The sequence below is a fragment of the Amblyraja radiata genome, chromosome 5 (assembly GCF_010909765.2).
Source record: "Amblyraja radiata isolate CabotCenter1 chromosome 5, sAmbRad1.1.pri, whole genome shotgun sequence".
Lineage (NCBI taxonomy): Eukaryota > Metazoa > Chordata > Chondrichthyes > Rajiformes > Rajidae > Amblyraja > Amblyraja radiata.
In genome coordinates, this window is record NC_045960.1 from 64,134,494 (window position 1) to 64,158,447 (window position 23,954).

General features: G+C 48.9%; 1 protein-coding gene across 1 annotated transcript in view; it reads left to right on the forward strand.

Annotated features, from left to right (window-relative positions):
- slc30a3 (solute carrier family 30 member 3) overlaps positions 1-23,954 on the forward strand; it is a 101,456-nt gene that overhangs the window by 27,385 nt on the left and 50,117 nt on the right. Inside the window, exon 2 of the mRNA XM_033021402.1 lies at positions 7,205-7,410. Coding sequence (XP_032877293.1) covers positions 7,205-7,410 — 206 coding nt within the window. The remainder of the gene's footprint in view (positions 1-7,204; positions 7,411-23,954) is intronic.

The following is a 23,954-nucleotide window of genomic DNA, read 5'->3' on the forward strand; positions in this document are numbered from 1 at the left end:
TTTAAGGCAGAGATAGATAGATTCTTGATTAGTACAGGTGTCAGAGGTTATGAGAAGGCAGGAGAATGGGGTTTGGAGAGAGAGAGAGATCAGCCATGATTGAATGGTGGAGTAGACTTGATGGGCTGAATTCTACTCTTATTCACTATGACATGAAAATTCCAGTACTGGTAAGGAATGGTAAACTGGTAACTTTATGAATAAACTGGTAACTTTATGAATAAGTTATGGTAAGCATTACAATAAAGTCCGATAATCTGTAGCATTAAGGTTTAACTTGTGCTTTGCTACTTATGAAAAAGCAGTTGAGTGGAAGTGTGCATCGATAAATATTGTTCAACAAGCTGTCAGATTGATTGATGAATAACTGCTGTGGATGTAAAAGCATGAATGAACCACTGATAAATTACTGTTCCCAATGACTGTGTAACAGTGGGGAAAAAAAGATAAGATGTTCATCAGGCATTTATATTTTACTCAGCTGGATATCTGACACAAACACTAACATTCTGTTATTCTCGCTGACCTTGACAGCCAAGTCTCATATCCCTGAGTTCTTACTTTCTCTTGGTCAGAAGCTGCTTTCTTTTTAAAATATCCTATTTATTAATATCTATGTGAGTGGCGAGGGGAAAAGGATGTTTTCTCTATGGAAAAAAGTTCATCCAGATTTTTACAAGATTTGTGAGGAGGCCATGATGAGAAGTCATTGAGGTTTATAGCTTTTGCCAAAAGCATTCATTACCTGCAGTAGTTCCAAGTGAAGCATATGCCAGCAAGCAGAGCCTATCAACGTCCAGAAGTGAAAACAAATGCCTTGGGCAAACAGATCACACATATTGCTCTTCATTCCTCATTATTATACCATACGCCGCTCAGTTACACGCATTGTCTGTGAAGCTGCAGTTGTTCATGTACGAGAACCATTTCATCCGTGCAGCAGTAAGCAGTTTCACAGAAGTCACAGAAGTCACAGAAATGAAAGTGAAATTCTGCAGAAGCTGGGACTCTTCAAATAAATACAGAAACCGTTAAAAATACCAAGCAGCTCAGGAAGCATCAGTGAAGGAGAAACAGACAATGCTTTGTACGGTCGTAATAGCCATTATATAGGATTTGTCTGCAGCTTAATCTAAACTGCATGCAAGTTGGGTTGTATTTCATCGCGCCAACAAAGCTGCGACTAAAGAAAGGTTGAAATTCAGCAATCGCATTGTTAGCTGGCAGTAATATTTATTTCATCAATATTCCAAAATAAGTCATTATTTAATGCATAAGTTGCTGTTTAAATATTTTAGATCATTTCTGTGATACATTGCATATAGTCTTGTGAAGAGTCTATAATTGGCAGCACAAACTGATGTCTCACAGCATCACTACCTAAGAGTCAGTAAAAATGAACATTAGACAATATATTCAAATAGTTCTGCTGCAAAACCAGGTGAAGATTTAATGTATTACTAGACCAAGTGCAGACCCATTGTGTCTGCTCCCCCAACGCACCCGTTCCCTACCCGTAGCCCCCAATTGCACTTGCCCAGCATGTTGCAATAGCAATTCGCCCTCCCCCTCCTGTGAGATGAAAAGGTCAGAGTGTTCCTGTGTCGCAACATTGGATCGAAGTGTGTTGGAAGCTGGCAGGAATGATTTCAACAGTAAAAATCTTGTGAAAGTTGGCATTTTTAAAGCTTTAATTGCGAATAACTTGAAGCTGATCAGCTAGCCGACCCATTGTGATGTCATCAGCTGAAGCTGGTCATTCTAAATTCAAAGTCTTTTGATTTTGTTAAATTCTAAGTAATAAGTCTAGAAATAAAGCATAAAATGTTCAGTGAAGATGTCTCTGCCTTGAGGGGATAAATGTTAATCAGAAAATCTAAAAATCTTGTGAAAGTTGGCATTTTTAAAGGTTTAATCGCGAATTACATGAAATATAGGATGAAATCTTCAGTGAAGCTGATCACTGCTAGCCGAGCCATTGTGACGTCACAATGAAAGACTGGTCGTTAGTGAAAGCTGGTCGTTTTAAATTCAAAGTTTTTTGATTTTTTAAACCTCTTACTTACTTTTAATCAGTAATAAGTCAAGAAATAAAGCATAAAATGTTCAGTGAAGGTGATCTCGGCCTCGAGGGGGAAAATGACAATCAGAAAATGTAAAAATGTAATCGTTACCGCGTAGTGTTTTTGCAATGATGTAAAGACAACCACATATACAAACACATATACACACGTACAAGATCAGACTTTTAATAAGTATACTAGACCAAGTGCAGACCCGTTGGGTCTGCTCCACCAACACACCCGTTCCATACCCATAGCCCCCACGGGAGGCATGATCCTCCAACTCAAGCCGTTCCCAAACGTAAGATTCCAGCACTCCCCTTGCCTCTCTCAGCAGTGCTCTTTAAAAAATTTCCAATAGCACTTGCCCTGCGTGTTGCAATAGCAATTCGCCCTCCCGCTGCTAGTCTATCCATTGTGGCGTCATCAGTTGAAGCTGTCATTATGACATCATCAGTTGAAGCTTGTCGGTTTCAAATTCAAGGTATTTGGATTTTTAAAAATTTTAATCAGTAATGTCGAGAAATAAAGCATAAAATGGTCAGTGAAAGTGATCTCTGCCTAGAGGGGGGAAATGTGAATTAGAATATGTAAAAATCTTGTGAAAGTTGGCATATTTAAAGCTTTAATCGCGAATAAAGTGTTAAATATAGGATGAAATCTTCTGCCAGGGGGGTATGGGGTGTGTGTGGACAGGGTTGTGTGTGGGCAGGGGGCTTGTGGGGGGGAGGGTGTGTGGGCATGGGGGGGGGGAGTTGTGGGGGGAGAGGGGTGTGTGCATGGGGGGAGGGGCCAGTAAGGGCAACCAGAGGGGTAGCGGCTGGAATTGGCGGTGCGATGGGGACTCACAGCGGGCGCTGGTTGCTGGTCGCTGGTCGCTGGTCATTCTCCTCTGCCAGGACCAGTCACTGCTTTCCATTTGGCGACATCGGCGACATCGCCTACTCCGGGCTGGGCTGGGTCTCCGACTCTGAGCTGGGCTGGGCTGGGTCTCCGACTCTGGGCTGGGCTGGGTTTCCCACGCTGGGCTGGGCTGGGTCGGGTCTCCAATGCTGGGCTGCTTGTGGCTGGGCTGCTGCTTGGGGCGGGGCTGCTGCTTGGGGCGGGGCTGCTGTTTGGGGTGGGGCTGCTGCTTGAGGCGGGGCTGCTGCTGGGGGCGGGGCTGGAATGCTTGGGGCTGGGCTGGGCTGTGCTGCTTGGGGGCTGTCTGGGCTGCTTCGGTCCCTCCGAAAGTCCAGTTGGAAACCTTCGCCGGCCATCCTCAGCTCCAGTGAAGACGCAGGGAGGGGCGGACGGTCCTGGGGAGTGACAGGGGAAGAGACTAATCTGCGCGGCGCTGACTGGCAGGAGAAGAGATCGATCTGCGCATACACAGTTTTAAAGATATTTAAACCTCGATAACTTTTATGATATTCAATCGATCGAAACGAAACTTGGTACACTCGCAGCATAGGAGAACGGTGAGTGAACTGGTGAAAAGTCGTAGCTCTATCGCGAACCATTTTTGCGCAAATAGAAAGACCGCCAAACCGGAAGATAACAGAAGCAGAGTTTTAGTTATGTATTTCAATGGAAAATAAATCATATGCTGCTAATCACATTTTCTCTCTCTACTTCCTTCCCAAAACTCAAAACAACACTGCATAATAAAGAGAATTTGACTATATCGCTATTCTCCTGCTAAAAAAATAATTTGTGATCCAGCATGGAGTCTAATGTATTCAATGCCTTTTTACAATGAGATTCAAAATGCAGTAGACTTTTTTTGCAATAACAAGGAACTGCAGATGCTGGTTTATACCAAAGAAGGACACAAAATTCTAGAGTAACTCAGCGGGTCAGTCAGCATTCCTGGAGACTTTTTGTTCTGTAGTCATCTGGTTTTACAAGTGAGTAAGCTCACTTGTAAAACTTTGAAAGAAGCATTGGAGACAGCCACCAGCAAAACAAAAAGCAATTGACTTCATGAGTTGGGGTGAAGTACGTTCCCAGTCTGCATCAACGGTGCTGACATGGAGATGGACAGGAGTTTCAAGTTCCTTGACAGAAATATCACTAACAGTTTGTCCTAGTCCACCCACATTTAACGTCAGTGCCAAGGAAGCCTCATTATCCGCAGTAGGCCAAGGAAATTCAGCAGGTTTCCATTGATTCCTATCAATTTTGACAGATGCATTGTAAAAAATAAGCATTCTATTGTGATGCATCAATAATGGAAAATTAAATACACCAATACGGACACTAGGGACAAATAATTTGGTAAAGCACAATATGTGGCATGTCTTCAGAAATAACCATGACGTTGGTATGACATTACCAGAGAGAATATGAACTTGCACAAATTAATCTAAAACAGGTTTCTTAATGAGATCAAGCATTCATTTGCAATGGGTAATCATTCCCAGCATGTATTATGTGAAAAAACTAATAATCTCAATCTGTGTCTAAAATTATAGAGTCCATTCATATAGGCACATCTATTGAAGTCGGTGTGACATGATGATAAGCTATTAAAAATGAATGCAAATTTATATATTTATAATAGAAGCATGTTATGCAAAAGTAGGGAGGTTATTGTGTCCGGTTATGGGTACCACAATATGGCACAGTTGAAGTCTTGGAAAGTATATAGAAAACTGAAGCTAAATGGTACCGAGAGTGACAGATTTCAATACATGGAGAACCGGAGAATCTGAGATTATTGTCCTTAATTCAGACAAGGTTAAGGGGAGATTTAATAGAGATATTGCATATTGTGAGGTGTTTTGATTTTGAGATGAAGAAGAAATTGCTTACACTGGCAGGAGATTAGTAACCAGATGACAGTTTGAGATAATTGTCTTAAGGAGAGTAAAAGATTGGTCGGAGATCTGGGAAGGGGGAGGGATGGAGAGAGAAAGCAAGGGTTCCTTGAAGTTAGAGAAGTCAATATTCATACTGCTGGGGTGTAAGCTGCCCAAGCAAAATATGAGGTGATGTTCCTCCAATGTTCCTCCAATCACCCTGACAACTCTCCCGCTTCCCAGTTCTCCGCCCAGTCTTACTGTCTCTGACTACATTTTATCTCTGTTTGCTTTATTGTTACCTTCTCCCAGCTAACAATGATCTATTCTACATTTCCCTTGATCCCCATTCCCTTTGCCCTGTTCTCACACCTTCACTCTTCCTTATCTATATCTCTCCCCCCTGACGTCCGTCTGAATAAGGGTCTCGACCAGATACGTTACCCATCCCTTCTCTCCAGAGATGCTGCCTGTCCGTAAGTTCCATCCGGCACTCAAATACACCTGGACCATTTCCGACACTTCCCTACCATTCCTTGACCTCACTATCTCCATCGCAGGTGATAGACTTCTGACCGACATTCACTATAAACCTACTGACTCCCATGGCTATCTGAACTACACTTCTTCCCACCGTGCTTCCTGTAAGGACTCCATCCCCTACTCCCAATTCCTCCGTCTACGCTGCATCTGCACACCAGGGCATCTGAAATGTCCTCATTCTTCAGGGAACGGGGGTTTCCCTCCTCCACCATAGATGAGGCTCGCACGAGCGTCTCTTCCATACCCCGCAACACTGCTCTCTCTCCCCATCCCCCCACTCGCAACAAGGGCAGAGTCCCCCTAATCCTCACCTTTCACCCCACCAGCCGTCACATACATCAAGTAATCCTCCGTCAGTTTCGCCACCTCCAACGCGATCCCACCACTCGCCACATCTTCCCATCTCCCCCCATGTCTGCCTTCCGCAAAGACCGTTCCCTCAGTAACTCCCTTGTCAACTCTTCCCTTCCCTCCCGTACTACCCCCTCCCCGGGCACGTTCCCTTGCAACCGCAAGAGATGCTACACTTGTCGCTTTACCTCCCCCCTCGACTCCATTCAAGGACCCAAGCAGTCGTTCCAGGTGCGACAGAGGTTCACCTGCATCTCCTCCAACCTCATCTATTGCATCCGCTGCTCTAGGTGTCAGCTGATCTATATCGGTGAGACCAAGCGTAGGCTTGGCGATCGTTTCGCCGAACATTAACCAACCTGACCTCCCGGTGGCTCAGCACTTCAACTCCCCCTCCCATTCCGTATCCGACCTCTCTGTACTGGGTCTCCTCCATGGCCAGAGCGAGCAACACCGGAAATTGGAGGAACAGCACCTCATATTCCGCTTGGGGAGTCTGCGTCCTGGGGGCATGAACATTGAATTCTCCCAATTTTGTTAGCCCTTGCTGTCTCCTCCCCTTCCTATCTCTCCCTCAGCCCTCGGGCTCTTCCTCCTTTTTCCTTTCATCTCCCTGCCCCCCACCCCCATCAGTCTGAAGAATGGTTTCGGCCCGAAACATTGTCTATTTCCTTCGCTCCATAGATGCTGCTGCACCCGCTGAGTTTCTCCAGCATTTTTGTGTACCTTCGATTTTCCAGCATCTGCAGTTCCTTCTTAAACAACATGCTGCCTGTCCCGCTGAGTTACTCCAGCTTTTTGTGTCTATCTTCTGTTGAAACGAGCATCCTTCATACACATTATGTTTTTCTATATAAATGAGTTACGGATGCTTTCAACCTATTTCCAATTGTTATGGTCCAATGCACAAAATTTTAACATTTAACAAGTTAATTTTAGCATTTTCCACTTGAAGGGAAATCTAATTGAATCAGACTGACAGCTTAGCAGCTCTTCATTGCAGTTTTCATTGTTCACACAAACTCTTGATAAGTTTTATGATTGTAGGGCGTAACATAAGAATCTGTCCCTTATCCTGTCAGAATTTGGCATTCAAATGGAGTTAACTGGAAAGTGATCAAGACCAAAGATCTTGGTGAATTTTCTCCATTGAAACCCTGGAGTAAAGAAATTCTGCTGTATTACATACCTCTTAAGATAGGTATCATGAGAAGGCTGTCTTTCAGTATACTGCTCACCTTTTAAATTGTTCATTTTTGTGAGTTTGTGGATTGGACACAATATAAGTTGATGGGTGTTGGTGGCATGGAATGATCAAGTATTTTATAGAAATAATGTATCAAACGAGATGCCTTTGAAACTTTGAAAATTAAAATTGATTATCGGGTGTAAAATTTACATGAATTTGCATGAAATAATACAAGATGTATCTTATTTAATCAGGTTGCTTTGTTTGTGTTGCAGCCCTTTTTCCAGTTCAAAAGAAGTCTACCCAAATCATCCACTTGACAATGGAAACAATGCCAACTCTATTGAATTGGAAAGATATGTAAGTCAGCACTGCCACAGATCTGCATCGTACACTGAAAATAGAGAAAAACTACAAGCAAGAAGGAAACTCTTCATTGCTGCCATTATTTGTCTTATATTTATGGTTGGAGAAGTTGTAGGTAAGTGTGGTGGCATTATTTCAATGTACATATTGTTCTGGTGTTTTACGTTGATACACAATGGTAAAGAGCTTGCCTCACAATGTTATACACAATACACAATACAATTTATTTGTCACTTGAACCTCATAGAGGCTCAAATGAAATGTTGTTTCTGCAGTCATACACACATGAAAAAAAAGACCCAAGACACAACACAATTTACACAGACATACATCACAGCGCATCTCCTCCTCGCTGTGATGGAAGGCAAAAAAACTTATCTCTTCCCTGCACTCCCCATTCCCCTCCCGATGTCAGAGTCAAAGCCCCCGGCGGGCGATGGCAATTGTCCCGCGGCCATTAAAGCCACGCCGAGTGATGCAAGGCCACGCTCCGGGTCTTGTTGTTGGAGCCCCCGGCGGGCGCTAGCAAAGTCCCGCAGCCGTTGAAGCCACGCCGGGCAATGATGTAAGGCCCCGCTCCAGGTCATCCTCGACCCCGCTACTCGGGCGGGAGAAGTCGCCGTTGCAGAAGCCTCGAAAAGCGGTCACCCACCAGGGACCCGCGGGCTCCCGATATTACTGTCAGCCAGACCTGCGGTTGGAGCCTCCGAATCTCCGGGGGTCCGGTCACAGCAGCGCGCCACCACAGCTCCACCCGCTCCGGACTCGGCCAGCTCCATGATGGTGAGTAGCTCCGCAGCTCTGTGACTGGAGCCCCAGTACGTTCCTGCTGGAGGCCGCTCCACGTTGCAGCCCCAACGACAACGGAGACCCGACAGGGAAAAGGTCGGGTTCTCCGTGCAGGGGAAAGATTTTAAAAGTTCCCCCTCCCCCACACACACACATACCCCATCAAAAAATAAATAAAAACTACATTAAAACGGGACAAATAATAACAAAAAGACAAACGGACTGCAGAGGCCGCTGCGACGTGATTCGCGCCGCCCACCATGAACACAGGTGCGGAAAGGAATAAGAAAAATCATCCCACTTAAACCCTTTTACAATCATTTATGAAATAACTGATCAAAAGGGAACTGCAGATGCTGGAATATCGAAGGTACACAAAATTGCTGGGGAAACTCAGCGGGTGCAGCAGCATCTATGGAGCGAAGGAAATAGGCGACGTTTCGGGCCGAAACCCTTCTTCAGACTGATGGGGGGTGGGGGGGGGGAAAAGAAAGAAGGAAAAGGGGAGGAGGAGGAGGAGCCCGAGGGCGGGCGGATGGGAGGGTGGGAGGAGACAGCTAGAGGGTTAAGGAAGGGGAGGAGACAGCAAGGGCTAGCCAAATTGGGAGAATTCAATGTTAATGCCATAAGGACGCAAGGTCCCCAGACGGAATATGAGGTGCTGTTCCTCCAATTTCCGCTGTTGCTCACTCTGGCAATGGAGGAGACCCAGGACAGAGAGGTCGGATTGGGAATGGGAGGGGGAGTTGAAGTGCTGAGCCACCGGGAGGTCAGGTAGGTTATTGCGGACTGAGCGGAGGTGTTCGGCGAAACGATCGCCCAACCTACGCCACCGAACTCATCTCCACATACCTTGACTCCATCCTATCCCCCTTGGTCAAATCCCTCCCCACCTATGTTCTAGACACCTCAGACACTCTCCGCCGCCTCCACGCATTCCACTCTCTGGGCCCTCACCCCCTCATCTTCACCATGGATGTCCGGTCACTCTACACCTCCATCCCCCACCAGGATGGCCTCGGAGCCCACCGGTTATTCCTCGACCAGAGGAGCAACCTATACCCAGCCACTGACACTCTCCTCCGCTTAGCGGAGTTGGTCCTCACCCTCAACAACTTTACATTTGACTCCTCCCATTTCCTCCAAACACAAGGCGTAGCTATGGGCACACGCATGGGCCCCAGCTACGCCTGCCTCTTTGTCGGGTACGTTGAACAATCCTTGTTCGAGACGTACCAGGGCCCCATCCCCGACCTCTACCTCCATTACATTGACGACTGCTTTGGTGCCACCTCCTGCACCTACACACAACTGACTGACTTCATCCACTTCACCACCAACTTCCATCCGGCACTCCAATACACCTGGACGATTTCCGACACTTCCCTACCATTCCTTGACCTCACCATCTCCATCGCAGGGGACAGACTCCTGACCGACATACATTACAAACCCACTGACTCACATGGCTATCTGGACTACACGTCTTCCCACCCTGCCCCCTGTAAAGACTCCATCCCCTACTCCCAATTCATCCGCCTACGCCGCATCTGTTCCCAGGATGAGACATTTCATACCAGGGCATCGGAAATGTCCTCGTTCTTCAGGGAACGGGGATTCCCCTCCGCCACCATAGATGAGGCTCACACCAGGGTCTCATCCATACCCCGTAACACTGCTCTCTCTCCCCATCCCCGCACACGCAACAAGGGCAGAGTCCCTCTGGTCCTCACCTTTCACCCCACCAGCCGGCAAATACAACACATAATCCTCCGCCATTTCCGCCACCTCCAACGTGACCCCACCACTCGCCACATCTTCCCATCTCCCCCCATGTCTGCCTTCCGCAAAGACCGCTCCCTCCGCAACTCCCTCGTCAATTCTTCCCTTCCCTCCCGCACCACCCCCTCCCCGGGCACTTTCCGTTGCAACCGCAAGAAATGCAACACCTGTCCCTTCACCTCCCCCCTCGACTCCATTCAAGGTCCCAAGCAGTCGTTCCAGGTGCGACAAAGGTTCACCTGTATCTCCTCCAACCTCATCTACTGCATCCGCTGCTCTAGATGTCAGCTGATTTACATCGGTGAGACCAAGCGTAGGTTGGGCGATCGTTTCGCCGAACACCTCCGCTCAGTCCGCAATAACCTACCTGACCTCCCGGTGGCTCAGCACTTCAACTCCCCCTCCCATTCCCAATCCGACCTCTCTGTCCTGGGTCTCCTCCATTGCCAGAGTGAGCAACAGCGGAAATTGGAGGAACAGCACCTCATATTCCGTCTGGGGACCTTGCGTCCTTATGGCATTAACATTGAATTCTCCAAATTTGGCTAGCCCTTGCTGTCTCCTCCCCTTCCTTAACCCTCTAGCTTTCTCCTCCCACCCTCCCATCCGCCCGCCCTCGGGCTCCTCCTCCTCCTCCCCTTTTCCTTCTTTCTTTCCCCCCCCACCCCCCATCAGTCTGAAGAAGGGTTTCGGCCCGAAACGTCGCCTATTTCCTTCGCTCCATAGATGCTGCTGCACCCGCTGAGTTTCCCCAGCAATTTTGTGTACCTTATGAAATAACTGATATTGGCTCTGTTGGCCTGTTCAAGTCTCTAATAATGGTAAAGATTGGGTAGTTATTATAATTTTGGACAAAAGCTTAATCTTAGATGCTTCTAATATTGACAAAATCAGAATTCAGTCAAGGAGAGATTGAGTATGCTAGGCCTATGTTCTCTAGTCCTTGAAAGAATGAAATGTCCACAATTCTTATAGAGCTGTAGAGGATGGATGATTCCCCTCGTTAAGGCGTTTTGAACTCCGTGTTAAAGCCTAAAAACAAGGGAGAGCTAGCAGACTGTTTAAGGAATTGACTTCATGAAAGAAAGCAGAGGGTGATGGCGGAAGTTTGTTTATCGGTCTGGAGGCCTGAGACTTGTATGCCTCGGGGATTGGGGCTGGGCCCTTTGCTGTTTGTGGTTTATGTCAATGATTGGATGAGAATGTACAAGGCATGATTAGGAAGTTTGCATATGACACAAAAGTTTCATTGTAGATAGCGAAGATAGTTATGAAAAGTTGCTATTGGGCAGGCGGCTGAGGAATGTTTAATGGAGATGAATACAAATAAGTGTGAGATGTTGCATTTTGGGAAGTCAAACCAGGGCAGACCTTCACTATGAATGGCAGGACTTGGGAGTGTTGTAGAGCAGAGGGATCTAGGAGAACTGTTACATAGTCCTGTAGCCAGGGGAGGGGGATGCCTTGAGGCGGGGTCTGTCAGGAGATGGGGGGGGGGGAGTATCCTGCAGCCGGGGGAGGGGGACAGCTTGAGGCGGAAGCTGTCCGGGGGCGCGAGTATCCTGCAGCCAGGGGAGGAGGACGGCTAGAGGTGGGGGCTGTCAGCGGGGGGAGGGGGCGGGCGTCCTGCAGCTGGGGGATGGGGGTGGCTTGAGGCAGGGGCTGCCGGGGCTGTCGGGGGGTGAGCGAGCATCGTGCAGCCGGGGGAGTGGGACGGCTTGAGGCAGTGAACCCCAGCCGAGGTCCCGGAGCAGCAGAATTTAAAATTGAAGGAAACTTACCCGTGGAAACGTCGCTTCGCCGTTGTGAAGAGTGGGAAAAAAAGATGCCGATCTTCTGAAATGAAATTCTGGATAGGCCCCAACTGCACAGGCGTGGCTGAGGACCCGTTGGGTGCCCTTTGCGACGCCAGTAAAGACGCGCATGAGAACTCTCCCCCAATTGTGTATGCGCGGTTTTTAAACATTAATAACTTTTAAAATATAGCAGATAGGACAAATGTAGATGGGGCATTTTGGTTGGCATAGACAAGTTGTGCTGTTGGGCCTGTTTCCATGCTGTAAGACTCTATGACTCTAATAGGGAGGTAATTTGTGACTGAAATGAGACAAAATTTATTGACATGTGTTGGCAAATCTTTGGAATTATTTATCCTCAAAGGCTTTGGAGGCTTTGTTATTGATGGTTTGAAACAAAGATCAATAGGGGTCTGGAAGTTAAAGGAATAAAAATAAACTGAATAATGGGGGCAAAGTTGGGAATGTGTGGTAAATAGAAAAGTAGGGACAAGGTTAGAGAGTAAGCTATAAATAAGGGAAATGGTAAACAGACTGAGACAGGAAGGGATAGAGAGCACAAATCCAAGAATAAATCATTAGATAAGGCTAGATGTTATAAAGATAATAGGAGAAAACTAAAGATTCTGCACCTGAATACATAAAGCATTTGAAACATAATAGATGAATTGTGAGCCCAAATAAAAATAAATAAGTTTGATCTGATAACTATTCCAAGTCAATACTTCAGGATGTAGAGAGGACCTGAATATTGAGATAAGAAAAAATAAAGGCAACGTTACATTTGCAGAAGTGGTGCATGAGTCCTCTAACTGTAATCATATGGTAGGATAAAGTATAAAATAATGGGCACTCATTGGAAATATATACTGATTATCATGGGGGGGGATTTAATCTACAGATAGCCCAGAAAAATCTGACAGCCACCGGTGGCCTAGATGAGGAGTTTATAGAGTATTCTTGCAATAGTTTCTTGGAGCATGACATTCTGGAGCTAGAGGGCAGGTAATACCAGACATGTATGGTGCAATGAGACAGGATTAATTTATGACCTTATATGAAAGGTAGGAGCAATCATAATATGATTGACTTTTATATGCACTATGAAAGACAGAAGAATTACTAGTATTTTATACAGGTAAGGGCAATTATGAGGAATGAGAGCAGCACCAGCTAAAGTGAAGAGGTAAATTAATTTACAATCAGGTAAGTTGCAGTGCCAGATAATTTGAAGAATCTTTCAGAATACAAAGAATGTACACACACCAATGAAAAAAAAGGTGGCTAACTAAAAAGGTAAAGACAATATCTATATCTATACCTGTACTAATAAAAGTCTCGACTTGTTTGACTGTGATGTCAGGAGCTATGCCAAAATGGTACACAACTGCCAAAATGTTTTGCAGAATCTTACTCAGCTTTTTCCCATGGTCGTTCGTATCATGTTTCTTCACATTTGATGTTATATTTCACGTTATTGATATCTAAAGGTTTAAAAAAGCCAACTTTGAGAATAATAACTGACTGTGAGTGGGGGACGATTCTGGCAGCTTCCAGTGATGATGTCACAATGGCATCTCAAAGTCCTCCAATCACAATGGGATCTAATTTACCCAAGCTGCCGTGCAGATTCTGAAAATGACATCACAATGTGATCTCTGCTGCCAATGCACAAGCTATGAGAGTTGACGGAGTGGGGGAGGGGACGAGAAGAAATGTTATTTAAACATTGTCTTTAGTGGGATGTGCGAAAGGGGAGAGGCGAGGGAGGGAGTGACTGAGGGTAGGGAAACGGAGTGGGAGCGAGAGGTAACAGAGAGACAATGGAATCAGCAACTTCAAGGGGAGTAAGGAGAGAGTGAGATTTTTGCCCCCCCCCCCCCAGGTGGGAAGGATTGATTGGCTCAAGGAAGCGCCGACGCCGACCCAAAAGTCGAGTCCATTCATTGGCTCTGGGATCCCCCACTGCCGCCCCCCCCCCACATGGGAAGGATTGGTTGCGTTGGGGGTACGGGTTGCGTTGGGGGATGGGGTGAGTGGTGGAAACGGGTTGCGTTGGGAAACAGGTGAGTGGTGGAATATTGCTTTGGGGAAATGGGGCCCAATTAGTCAGGGGGGTAGGGAGTGAAGAGGGGTTATAGAGGGTGGGAGGGAGTGACTGAGAGTAGGGGAAAGGAGAAGGAGGGAGAGGTGAAGGAGGGAGTGGAGGAGGGAGTGAGGGGAGAGAAGAGGAAGGGTGATGAGGAGAGGGAGGGAGTGTTGGGGGATGAGGGGAATTAAGCCACGCTTGCTCAGTTGGGGGCTATGGTTGAGGGTGGAATATCGCGTTGGGGGAATGAGTTACGTTGGGGGAATGGGTGACGGGGGTGATTGACTCTGGGGGGCACCTGTCTCCTGGGTGAGCGCCGACGCCACGTTCAAGGACCAGCCCTCCCATGTGACGCGGCGACCCCCACCCCCGCATTGGGGGACGGGGCCCAACGGGGTCCCACTTGGTCGAGTATTATACTAAAAGCTTCGTCTTGTTTGGACGTCTGCCTGTCTGTCTGCGTGCGTGCGTGCGTGCCAGCAATCTCAAGGAAGTACGCCAAAACGGTACACAATAGCGCGAAAATGTTTGCAAAATCTTACTCAGCTTTTTCCCGTGGTCGATCGTATCAAGTTTCTTCACATTAGATGTTATATTTCACAAATTATTGATATCTAAAGGTTTAAAAAAGCTAACTTTGAAAATAATAACTGACTCTGCAGTGAGAGGTTTCTAGCTGTTTCCAGTGATGATGTCACAATGGCATCTCACAGTCGTCCAATCACAATGGGATCTCATTTACACACGCTGCTGTGAAGATTCCAAAAATATAAAATGACATCACAATGTGATCTCTGCTGCCAATACACAAGCTATGAGAGTGTTTTTACATTGCTGTAAGGATGGGGACGTAGAGGGGGAGATTAAAAGTTTTAAAGTGACATTTAAAAGTTGTATTTCTTTATATCTGCACTGGCAGTTAGGCAGTTATGACATCATAATGTCCTACTGGCTACAATGTTTCTATCCCAGAACACTGAGTCCTTCACAGCAAATGTCCTTCAGGGAAAGAAACTGCCAGCCGAACCCAGCACAGCAAAGTTTAATGATTAGATTTGGATAACAAAGGGGAAGAATCTGCCAACCTAACCCAGCACAGCAAAGTTTAATGATTAGATTTGGATAACAAAAGATGGCCTTGCAGGTGGCACCTACATCACATTAAATCTTACTGCAATCGCATTTAAAAAAAAGTTTTAAATGACCTGCACAGTTGGGGGCTATGGGTGAGTGGTGGAATGTTGCATTGGGGGAACGGGTTGTGTTGGGGGAACGGGTGAGTGGTGGAATCTTATGTTGGGGAACGGGTGAGTGGTGGAATCTTACGTTGTGGAACGGGTAACTTTGGGGAACCAGGCCTCCCGTGAGACAGGGACCCAACGGGTGAGTGGTGGAATCGTATGTTGGGGAACGGCTTGCATTGGGGTCCAGGCCTCCCATGAGGACCATGGGTGAGTGGTGGAATATTGCATTGGGGGAACGGTTTACGTTGGGGGAATGGGTGAGTGGTGGAAACGGGTTGCGTTGCGGGAACGGGTGAGTGGTGGATTATTGCGTTGGGGGACGGGGCCCAATGGGTCCCTCTAGTATCTATACATAACTAAAACTCTGATCTTCTCTTCCGGTATGCACGTTTTTTCTATTTACGCGATAGCACTACATTTTTCGCAAGCTCAGTCACCATTCTCCTGTGCTGCGAGTGTAACCAGTTTAGTTCCGATCCATGGTATATTGTAAAAGTTAGCGAGGCATGTGCAGATCGATCTCCTCATCTGCCAGTCAGCGTGGCGCAGATTGGTCTCTTCTCATGTCAGACCCCAGTGTGGTCTTCCCCTTCCTGCGCCATCGCATCTTTACTGGAGCTGAGGGATACTGTGGATGGCCGGCGGAGGTCTCCAACCGGACACTATTTTCGGAGATTCTGGAGGCCGCACGGCGCGAAGTCAGATCTGTCGCCGATATCGCCAAACGGAAAGTGGAGACTCTGATACCGGTGGAGGAGAATGACCAGCGACTAGTGCCCGCTGTTAGTCCCCATCGCAACACCAGCTCCAGCCCCTTACCCTCTCATCCTCCTCGCTGGCTCCTTCCCCCCACCCTCATGATACCCCCCTCTCCCCATGGCTCTACCCAATCTTTCCTCCAAGCTCTATCCCCCCACTTCCCCCCACCCACACACCCCTCTCCCCCACAAAACCCTCCGCCCACATCCCCCCCTCAGACCACAACTCCCCCATCCCACAAACCACCCTCCCCCCACAACCACACCACCCCCACACCCCTCCCCCATACAACCCCCCACCCACACACCCCCCTCACCCCACAACACCCTCTACCCCCTCACCACTCCCTCCCCACAACCCCCTGCCCCACCCCCACATGCCTCCCTCCCACTTAGTCTAGTACCTAGTATCTATAAAACTGTGTGCCTGCCGGCGTCCGGCGTCTGGCGTCCGGCGTCCGGCTGCCGGCCGACTTTCTTCCTTTGATTCCTTGCTACGCCGAAACCAGACGCAGAATCGCCGAGATCTTTTCCATTTCGGTAGAGATTTCACTTTTCTTTCTAAGTATCGGCTCCTGATTACATTTCGTCGTGTTTAGGTACACATTTTTAATCAAATCCTTCTCCCCCCCCCCCCCCCCCCCCACCCCAAAATTTCCAAAAAAAACTGGCTTCTCACCCATAGAAGCAGCCCCAGCCCCTGGTGAACGTTCCATCGTGTGATGTCACAATGCCCAATGTTCACATATGTCCAATCGGAATGGATCCATTTACATATGCCTTTGCAGGAGCCCCAGCCCCTGGTGAACGTTCCATCGTGTGATGTCACAATGCCCAATGCTCAAAGACATTCTTGCCAGAGGGAGTACAGAGATGGTTCACCAGACTGATTCCTGGGATGTCAGGACTTTCATATGAAGAAAGACTGGATAGACTCGGCTTGTACCCGCTAGATTTTAGAAGATTGAGGGGGTATCTTATAGAAACTCCTGATTACATTTCGTCGTGTTTATGTACACATTTTTAATCAAATCCTTCTCCCCCCCACCCCAATATTTCAAAAAAAAAAACTGGCATCTCACCCATAGAAGCAGCCCCAGCCCCAGCCCCTGGTGAACGTTCCATCGTGTGATGTCACAATGCCCAATGTTCACATATGTCGAAATCGGAATGGATTCATTTACATATGCCTTTGCAGGAGCCCCAGCACCTGGTGAACGTTCCATCGTGTGATGTCACAATGCCCAATGTTCTTCTTCTTCGAGTCCGTTGCAATCTCAGATGTCGTTCTGCCAGTATCTGGCGCAGGTCACAGCTGGTCGGGTCGGTTCAGCCAGGTCCTGGGGGCTGCACTGGGGGGCGTCGTCACACTCCAGTAGGTGGGACATTGTCTGTACTGCTCCACAGCTGCATGTGTCTTCTGCCTGGTAGTTCCATGCTTTCATAAGTGCTTTGCACCTCCCCTGCTCCACTCGTAATCTGTTGAGGGTCTTCCAGGTTGGCCATGGGAGGTCGTGCCCGCTGGCGAGGCATTCAGTCGGAGTGATTCCTCTCTCCCTCCAGTCGTGGGCTCGTGTGTTGAGCTGGTTCCATTCATCTTTCCAGATGTTGGTCCTTGCTGTTTCTTTGGTTGTCTGGAGAGGTGGGACTGTCTGCAAGAAACTGGCTCTGGATTTCAGTCGGGGTGGAGGTGCTGTGTGTCCGTGCAGGGGGTGCCTGGCATTGATCTCCTGTGCTCTCCGCTCGTCTTGGGCGACGATGAATCGTCTGATATGGGGGGGGGGGGGGGGGCAGTACCAGCTAGGGCGTAGAGGCACGGGACTGGCGTGGTCTTTATGCATCCAGTGATAATGCGGCAGGTGTCATTGAGGGCTGTGTCAACCAGTTTGGTGTGTTGGGAGCGGCTCCAGCTTGAGCACGCGTATTCAGCTGTGGAGAAGCACAAGGCTAGGGCAGTTGCACGGATGGTTGGTGGATCAACGCCCCACTTTGAGTTTACCAGTTTGTGCAGGATGTTGTTGTGAGTGTTGACCTTGGCTTTGGTGTTCTGAAGGTGGGTTTTGACAGAGAGTGTCCTGTCGAGTGTGACTCCGAGGTACACGGGGTGGAAGTGGTTGGAGAGTTTGTGGCCATCCCATGAGACGCTCAGTTGTTTTCCTGCATCTCGATTTTTAAGATGGAAGCTGCATAGTTGGGTTTTTGATGGGTTGGGTTTCAGGTGGTTGTTATTGTAGTAGGTTGTCATCTCTTGGAGGGCGCTTTCCGGGACAGACTCGATCTTCTGGAAGTTCTCCTGTTGGGTGGTGATGCAGAGGTCATCAGCATAGATGAAGCGGCGGCATTGTGGGGGAAGTGGTTGGTCGTTGGTGTAGGTGTTGAAGAAGAGGGGGGCCAGTAAGCTGCCTTGTGGAAGGCCATTCTTTTGGGCTTTCCATTTGCTCTTCTTGTCGTTTAGTTGAACGAAGAAGTGCCTGTTGTTGAGAAGGCTTTTGATGACTTGGCACAGGTCGAGGTCACCAGTCATGTCAAAAAGTTTCCTGATCATGGTGCGGTGCTGGACAGTGTCGTAGGCAGCGATGAGGTCTATGAAAGCTGCTCCGGTGATGAGTTTGCACTCAAAACCGTCCTCAATGTGTTGGGTGAGGTTCAGTAGCTGCCCGGCACAGGAGCGGCCAGGGCGGAAGCCAGCTTGATCTTTAGTAAGCTTGGAGTCTATAAGTGGCATAAGGCGTTGGAGTAGTAGCCTCTCGTAGAGCTTGTAGGTGATGCAGAGGAGGGAAATGTGTCTGTAGCTCTTTGGGGATGATGGGTCCTTTCCAGGTTTGGGAATTGTGACAGTCTTGGCCTTTCTCCATACAGGTGGGGTTATTTTCTGTGCCATGCATAAGTTCAGCATTGCTAGGAGCCAGGTCTTTGCTTTAGGTCCAAGGTGCTGTATCATTTCCGTCAGTACATCGTCGATTCCTGCTGCTTTCCAGGTTTCAGCATGCTCATTGCAGCTTCGAGTTCTTCTAGGTCGAAGGGCTTGGTGAGAGCGCTGGCTGGTTGTAGGCGGTCTGTTACCGCTGTCCGGCGGTATTCTCCTGTGGGTCTGCACCGGTTTTGGCTACGACCGTTTGCCACCAGCTGTGCTGCAACTGCGTTTGCTGTGACTGTTGTGAGCGTGGGCGGTGTGGTATGGTCTTCGCTGTGGCGGCGGATTGTGGCCCATGCCTTCCTGCTGTTATTGGTCATGTTGGTGTTTTCTATCAACTCCTTCCAGACTTGCCTTCGGTCCTCCCCGACTGTGTTCAAAGACATTGTTGCCATAGAGGGAGTACAGAGAAGGTTCACCAGACTGATTCCTGGGATGTCAGGACTTTCATATGAAGAAAGACTGGATAGACTCGGCTTGTACATGCTAGAATTTAGAAGATTGAGGGCGGATCTTATAGAAACGTACAAAATTCTTAAGGTGTTGGACAGGCTAGATGCAGGAAGATTATTCCGGATGTTGGGGAAGACCAGAACAAGGGGTCACAGTTTAAGGATAAGGGGTAAATCTTTTAGGACCGAGATGAGAAAAACATTTTTCACACAGAGAGTGGTGAATCTCTGGAATTCTCTGCCACAGAAGGTAGTTGAGGCCAGTTCATTGGCTATATTTAAGAGGGAGTTAGATGTGGCCCTTGTGGCTAAAGGGATCAGGGGGTATGGAGAGAAGGCAGGTACAGGATACTGAGTTGGATGATCAGCCATGATCATATTGAATGGTGGTGCAGGCTCGAAGGGCCGAATGGCCTACTCCTGCACTTAATTTCTATGTGTCTGTTTCCCACTCCTGCCCCTCTCCCTATACACACCCAGCCCTCTCTCACACCCACAAGCCCCCCGTCGCAACCAACTACCAGGCCCTTCACCGACCCACCCCCTGTCCAACCGTCCACGGCAGCGCTACCACTTCTCTCACCACCGACTCCACCAGCCACCCCACGACGCTTTGCCACCCGCTCCACCACCCTCACTCCGCCCTCACCTCCCTCCTCCCCCTCCCCCCACTCCCCCCTCCCCCACACCTCTCTCCCCATCTCTCACCCCCCTAACCCTGGCTCATCCTTTCCCTCCAAATCTAATCCGTTTCCTCCTACTCCTCTCCCCTCCCTCCCCTCTTCTCACCCCCCCCCCCCCCCCCCCGCAAACGCCGTTGGGGAAACAGACCCAACGGGTCTGCACTTGGTCTAGTTATTATATAAAACTGTGTGCCTGCCGGCGTCCGGCGTCCATCCGTCCGGCTGCCGGCCGCCTTTCTTCCTTTGATTCCTTGCAACTCCGAAACCAGACGCAGAATCGCAGAGATCTTTTCCATTTCGGTAGAGATTTCAATTTTCTTTCAAAGTATCCACTCCTGATTACATTTCGTCGTGTTTTATGTACACATTTTAATCAAATCCTTCTCCCCCCCCCCCCCCCACATATTTCAAAAATAAAACTGGCTTGCTCACCCGTAGAAGCAAGCCCCAGACCCCAGCCCCCAGCCCCTGTGGTGAACGTTCATCGTGTGATGTCACAATGTGCCCGATGTGCTCACAGAGGTTCCAATCGGGAATGGATCCATTTACATACGCCTTTGCAGGAGCCCCAGCCCCTGGTGAACGTTCCATCATGTGATGTCACAATGCCCAATGCTCAAAGCCATTGTTGCCATAGAGGGAGTACAGAGAAGGTTCACCAGACTGATTCCTGGGATGTCAGGACTTTCATATGAAGAAAGACTGGATAGACTCGGTTTGAACTCGCTAGATTTTAGAAGATTGAGGGGGGATCTTATAGAAACGTACAATATTCTTAAGGGGTTGGACAGGCTAGATGCAGGGAGTTTATTCCAGATGTTGGGGAAGTCCAGAACAAGGGGTCACAGTTGAAAGATAAGGGGGAAATCCTTTAGGACAGAGATGAGAAAAACATTTTTCACACAGAGAGTGGTGAATCTCTGGAATTCACTGGCACAGAAGGTAGTTGAGGCCAGTTCATTGGCTATATTTAAGAGGGAGTTAGATGTGGCCCTTGTGGCTAAAGGGATCAGGGGGTATGGAGAGAAGGCAGGTACAGGATACTGAGTTGGATGATCAGCCATGATCATATTGAATGGTGGTGCAGGCTCGAAGGGCCGAATGGCCTACTCCTGCACTTAATTTCTATGTTTCTATGTTTCCCTCTCGTCACCCCTCTCCCTCTCCCACCCATCCTATCTCCCCCACCCCCCTTCCCTCTCTATCCCCACCCCCTTCCCTCTCTCCACCCGCCCCCTTCCTCCTACCCCTCTGTCCCTCTTCCATCACTCCCCCTACCCATCTCCTCCTCCCTCCCCACTCTTCCACCTCTCCCCCTTCCCCCTCCACTCTCCCTCCCCACTCTTTCCCCTCTCTCCCCCCACCCCTCTCCCCCTCCCTCCCTCCTCTCCTCCCCCACATCTTTCTCCCCATCCCCCTCTCTCACCCCCTACCCCGCTCTCCTTTCCCTCCCAAATCTGTCCCGTTTCCTCCTCCTCTCCCCTCCCTCCCCTCTTCTCACCCCCCCTCCCCACACCTGTGTGTTTGGGGGGTGGTTAATGTGAGTGTGATGCCGCAGCCCCCCCATTCCCCCCCGCAAACGCCGTTGGGGAAACAGACCCAACGGGTCTGCACTTGGTTTAATATCTCACTAAAACTCTCATCTTGTTATCTGCAGGTTTGCGTTGTTTTTCTATTTGCGCAAAAATTGTACAGGATAGCGCTAGATTCTTTGCCCCACCTTACTCACCATTGTCCTGTGCTGTAAATGAAACAAGTTTTGTTCAGATCGATGGTATATTTTAAAAGTTATTAAGGTTTAAAAACCTTAAAAACCACGCATGTGCAGTTAGGGGAGAATTCCCGTGTGCATCTTTACTGGCATCACAAAGGGCACCCAATGGGTCCTCAGCCATGCCTGCGCAGTTGGGTCTGTTTCAGAATTGAGATCGAGGCGGCGGCGAGAGGCCAGAGGCCAGAGGCCATGCCGACGATCTAGGGCCTGGGCGCTGAGAATGGCTTTGAGGCCGACAGCTGCTGCTGCTCCGGGCATGCAAGGAAGGATAGGAGCGACACCCTCGAGATCCTGGGGAGGTGAGAAGGGAGAGTGGGGGGCTTGAGGGAGAGGAGGGGTTAGGGAGTGGGGAGAGGGGGGAATGTGGGGGAGGTAGGGAGTTGGGGAATAGAGGGAGAGGAGGGCAGTGGGGAAGGACAGGAGGGATAATGGGGGGGATAGGGGGAGGTGAGGAGTGGGAGAGGTGGGGGATAGAGGGATAAGATGGTGGTAGGAAGGGGAGAGGAGTTATGGAGGGAGGGAGTGACTGAGGGGAATGGAGAGGGAGGGAGAGGTGAGGGAAGGATTGGGGAGGGGAGGAGGAGAGGGGAAAGAAAAGGGAGGGTGAAGAGGAGGGGGAGGGAGTGCTGGGGGATGAGGGGAAATAAGCCGTGCCTGCGCAGTTGGGGGCTATGTGTGAGTGGTGGAATATTGCTTTGGGGAAGGGTTGCGTTGGGGGAACGGGTGATTGGTGGAATATTGCGTTGGGGGCCAGGCCTCCCGTGTGACAGGAACCCAACGGGTCCCACTTAGTCTAGTAATACTTAAAGAAAAAGCATACAATTGTGCGATGGTAGGTGGCAGGCAAGATGATTGAACAGAATATCTATGCATAACTAAAATGCTGACCTTGTTATCTTCCTGTTTGACGGTCTTTCTATTTGTGCAAAAACAGTTCACAATAGCGGTACGATTTTTCGCCAGTTCACTCACCGTTCTCCTGAGCTGCGAGTGCGCCAAGTTTCATTCTGACCGGTTGAATGTCGTAAAAGTTAGCGAGGTTAGCAGATCGACCTCTTCTCCTGCCAGTCTGCGTTGCGTGGATTAGTCTCTCCCCCTGTCACTCCCTGGGTCGGTCCGCCCCTTTCTGCACCATCGTGTCTTTACTGGAGTTGAGGATGGCCGGCGGAGGTTTCCAACCGGACTTTTGGAGGGATCCGAAGCAGCCCACCCCAGCCCTGAGCAGCCCAGCCCAACCCCGAGCAGGCCAGCCCAGCCCCGAGCAGCTCACCCCAGACCCGAGCAGGCCAGCCCAGCCCCGAGCAGCCCAGCCCAACCCCGAGCAGCCCAGCCCCGAGCAACCCAGCATCGAGCAACCCAGCATCGAGCAACCCAGCATCGAACCGCCCAGCGTCGGAGACCCGACCCAGCCCAGCATCGGAGAGCCGACCTAGCCCAGCATTGGAGACCCAGCCCAGCCCAGAGTCGGAGACCCAGTCCAGTCCGGAGTCAGAGATGTCGCCGATGTCGCCAAACGGAAAGCGGAGACTCAACGGGTTAGGCAGCATATGTGGAAAGAAAAGCAATATTAATGCTTTAGGTTAAAACCCCTTCTTTAAAACAGAGAAAATGAGAAAGTACGAATAGTTTTATATTATGGTTGGGTGGGGGGGGGAGTGATGCCAGCGTGTGCATAATGGAGGTGACAAAGGGAGTGTCCTTGATATGTGAGGCCATGGTTGCCAAAGTGATTCCCATGCATCACAGAGCAACCCAGTTGATAGGTTATCTACAATTTGAGAGGGAGAAGGGTAAATCAGAGGTGTCAGATTTCAAAGGGGACTATGGAGCCATGAGGCAGGAGCTGGCCAAAGTTGACTGGAAAAATACCTTAGCAGGGATGACAGTGGAACAACAATGGCAGGTATTTCTGGGAATAATACAGAAGGTACAGGATCAGTTCATTCCAAAGAGGAAGAAAGATTCCAACGGGAGTAAGGGGCAATTGTGGCTGACAAGGGAAGTCAGGGACAGTATATAAAAAAAATAGGAGAAGTGCAACATAGCAAAGATGAGCGGGAAGCAAGAGGATTGGGTAACATTTAAAGAGCTACAGAAAATAACTAAAAAGGCAATATGGGGAGAAAAGATGAGGTACGAAGGTAAGCTAGCCAAGAATATAAAGGAGGATAGTAAAAGCTTCTTTAGGTATGTTAAGAGGAAAAAATTAGTTAAGACCAAAGTTGGACCCTTGAAAACTGAAAAGGGTGAATATATTATGGGGGGCACGGAAATGGAAGATGAGTTGAACAGGTACTTTGGATCCGTCTTCACTAAGGAGGACACAAACAATCTTCCTGATATAGTAGTGGCCAGAGGATTTGGGGTGACGGAGGAAC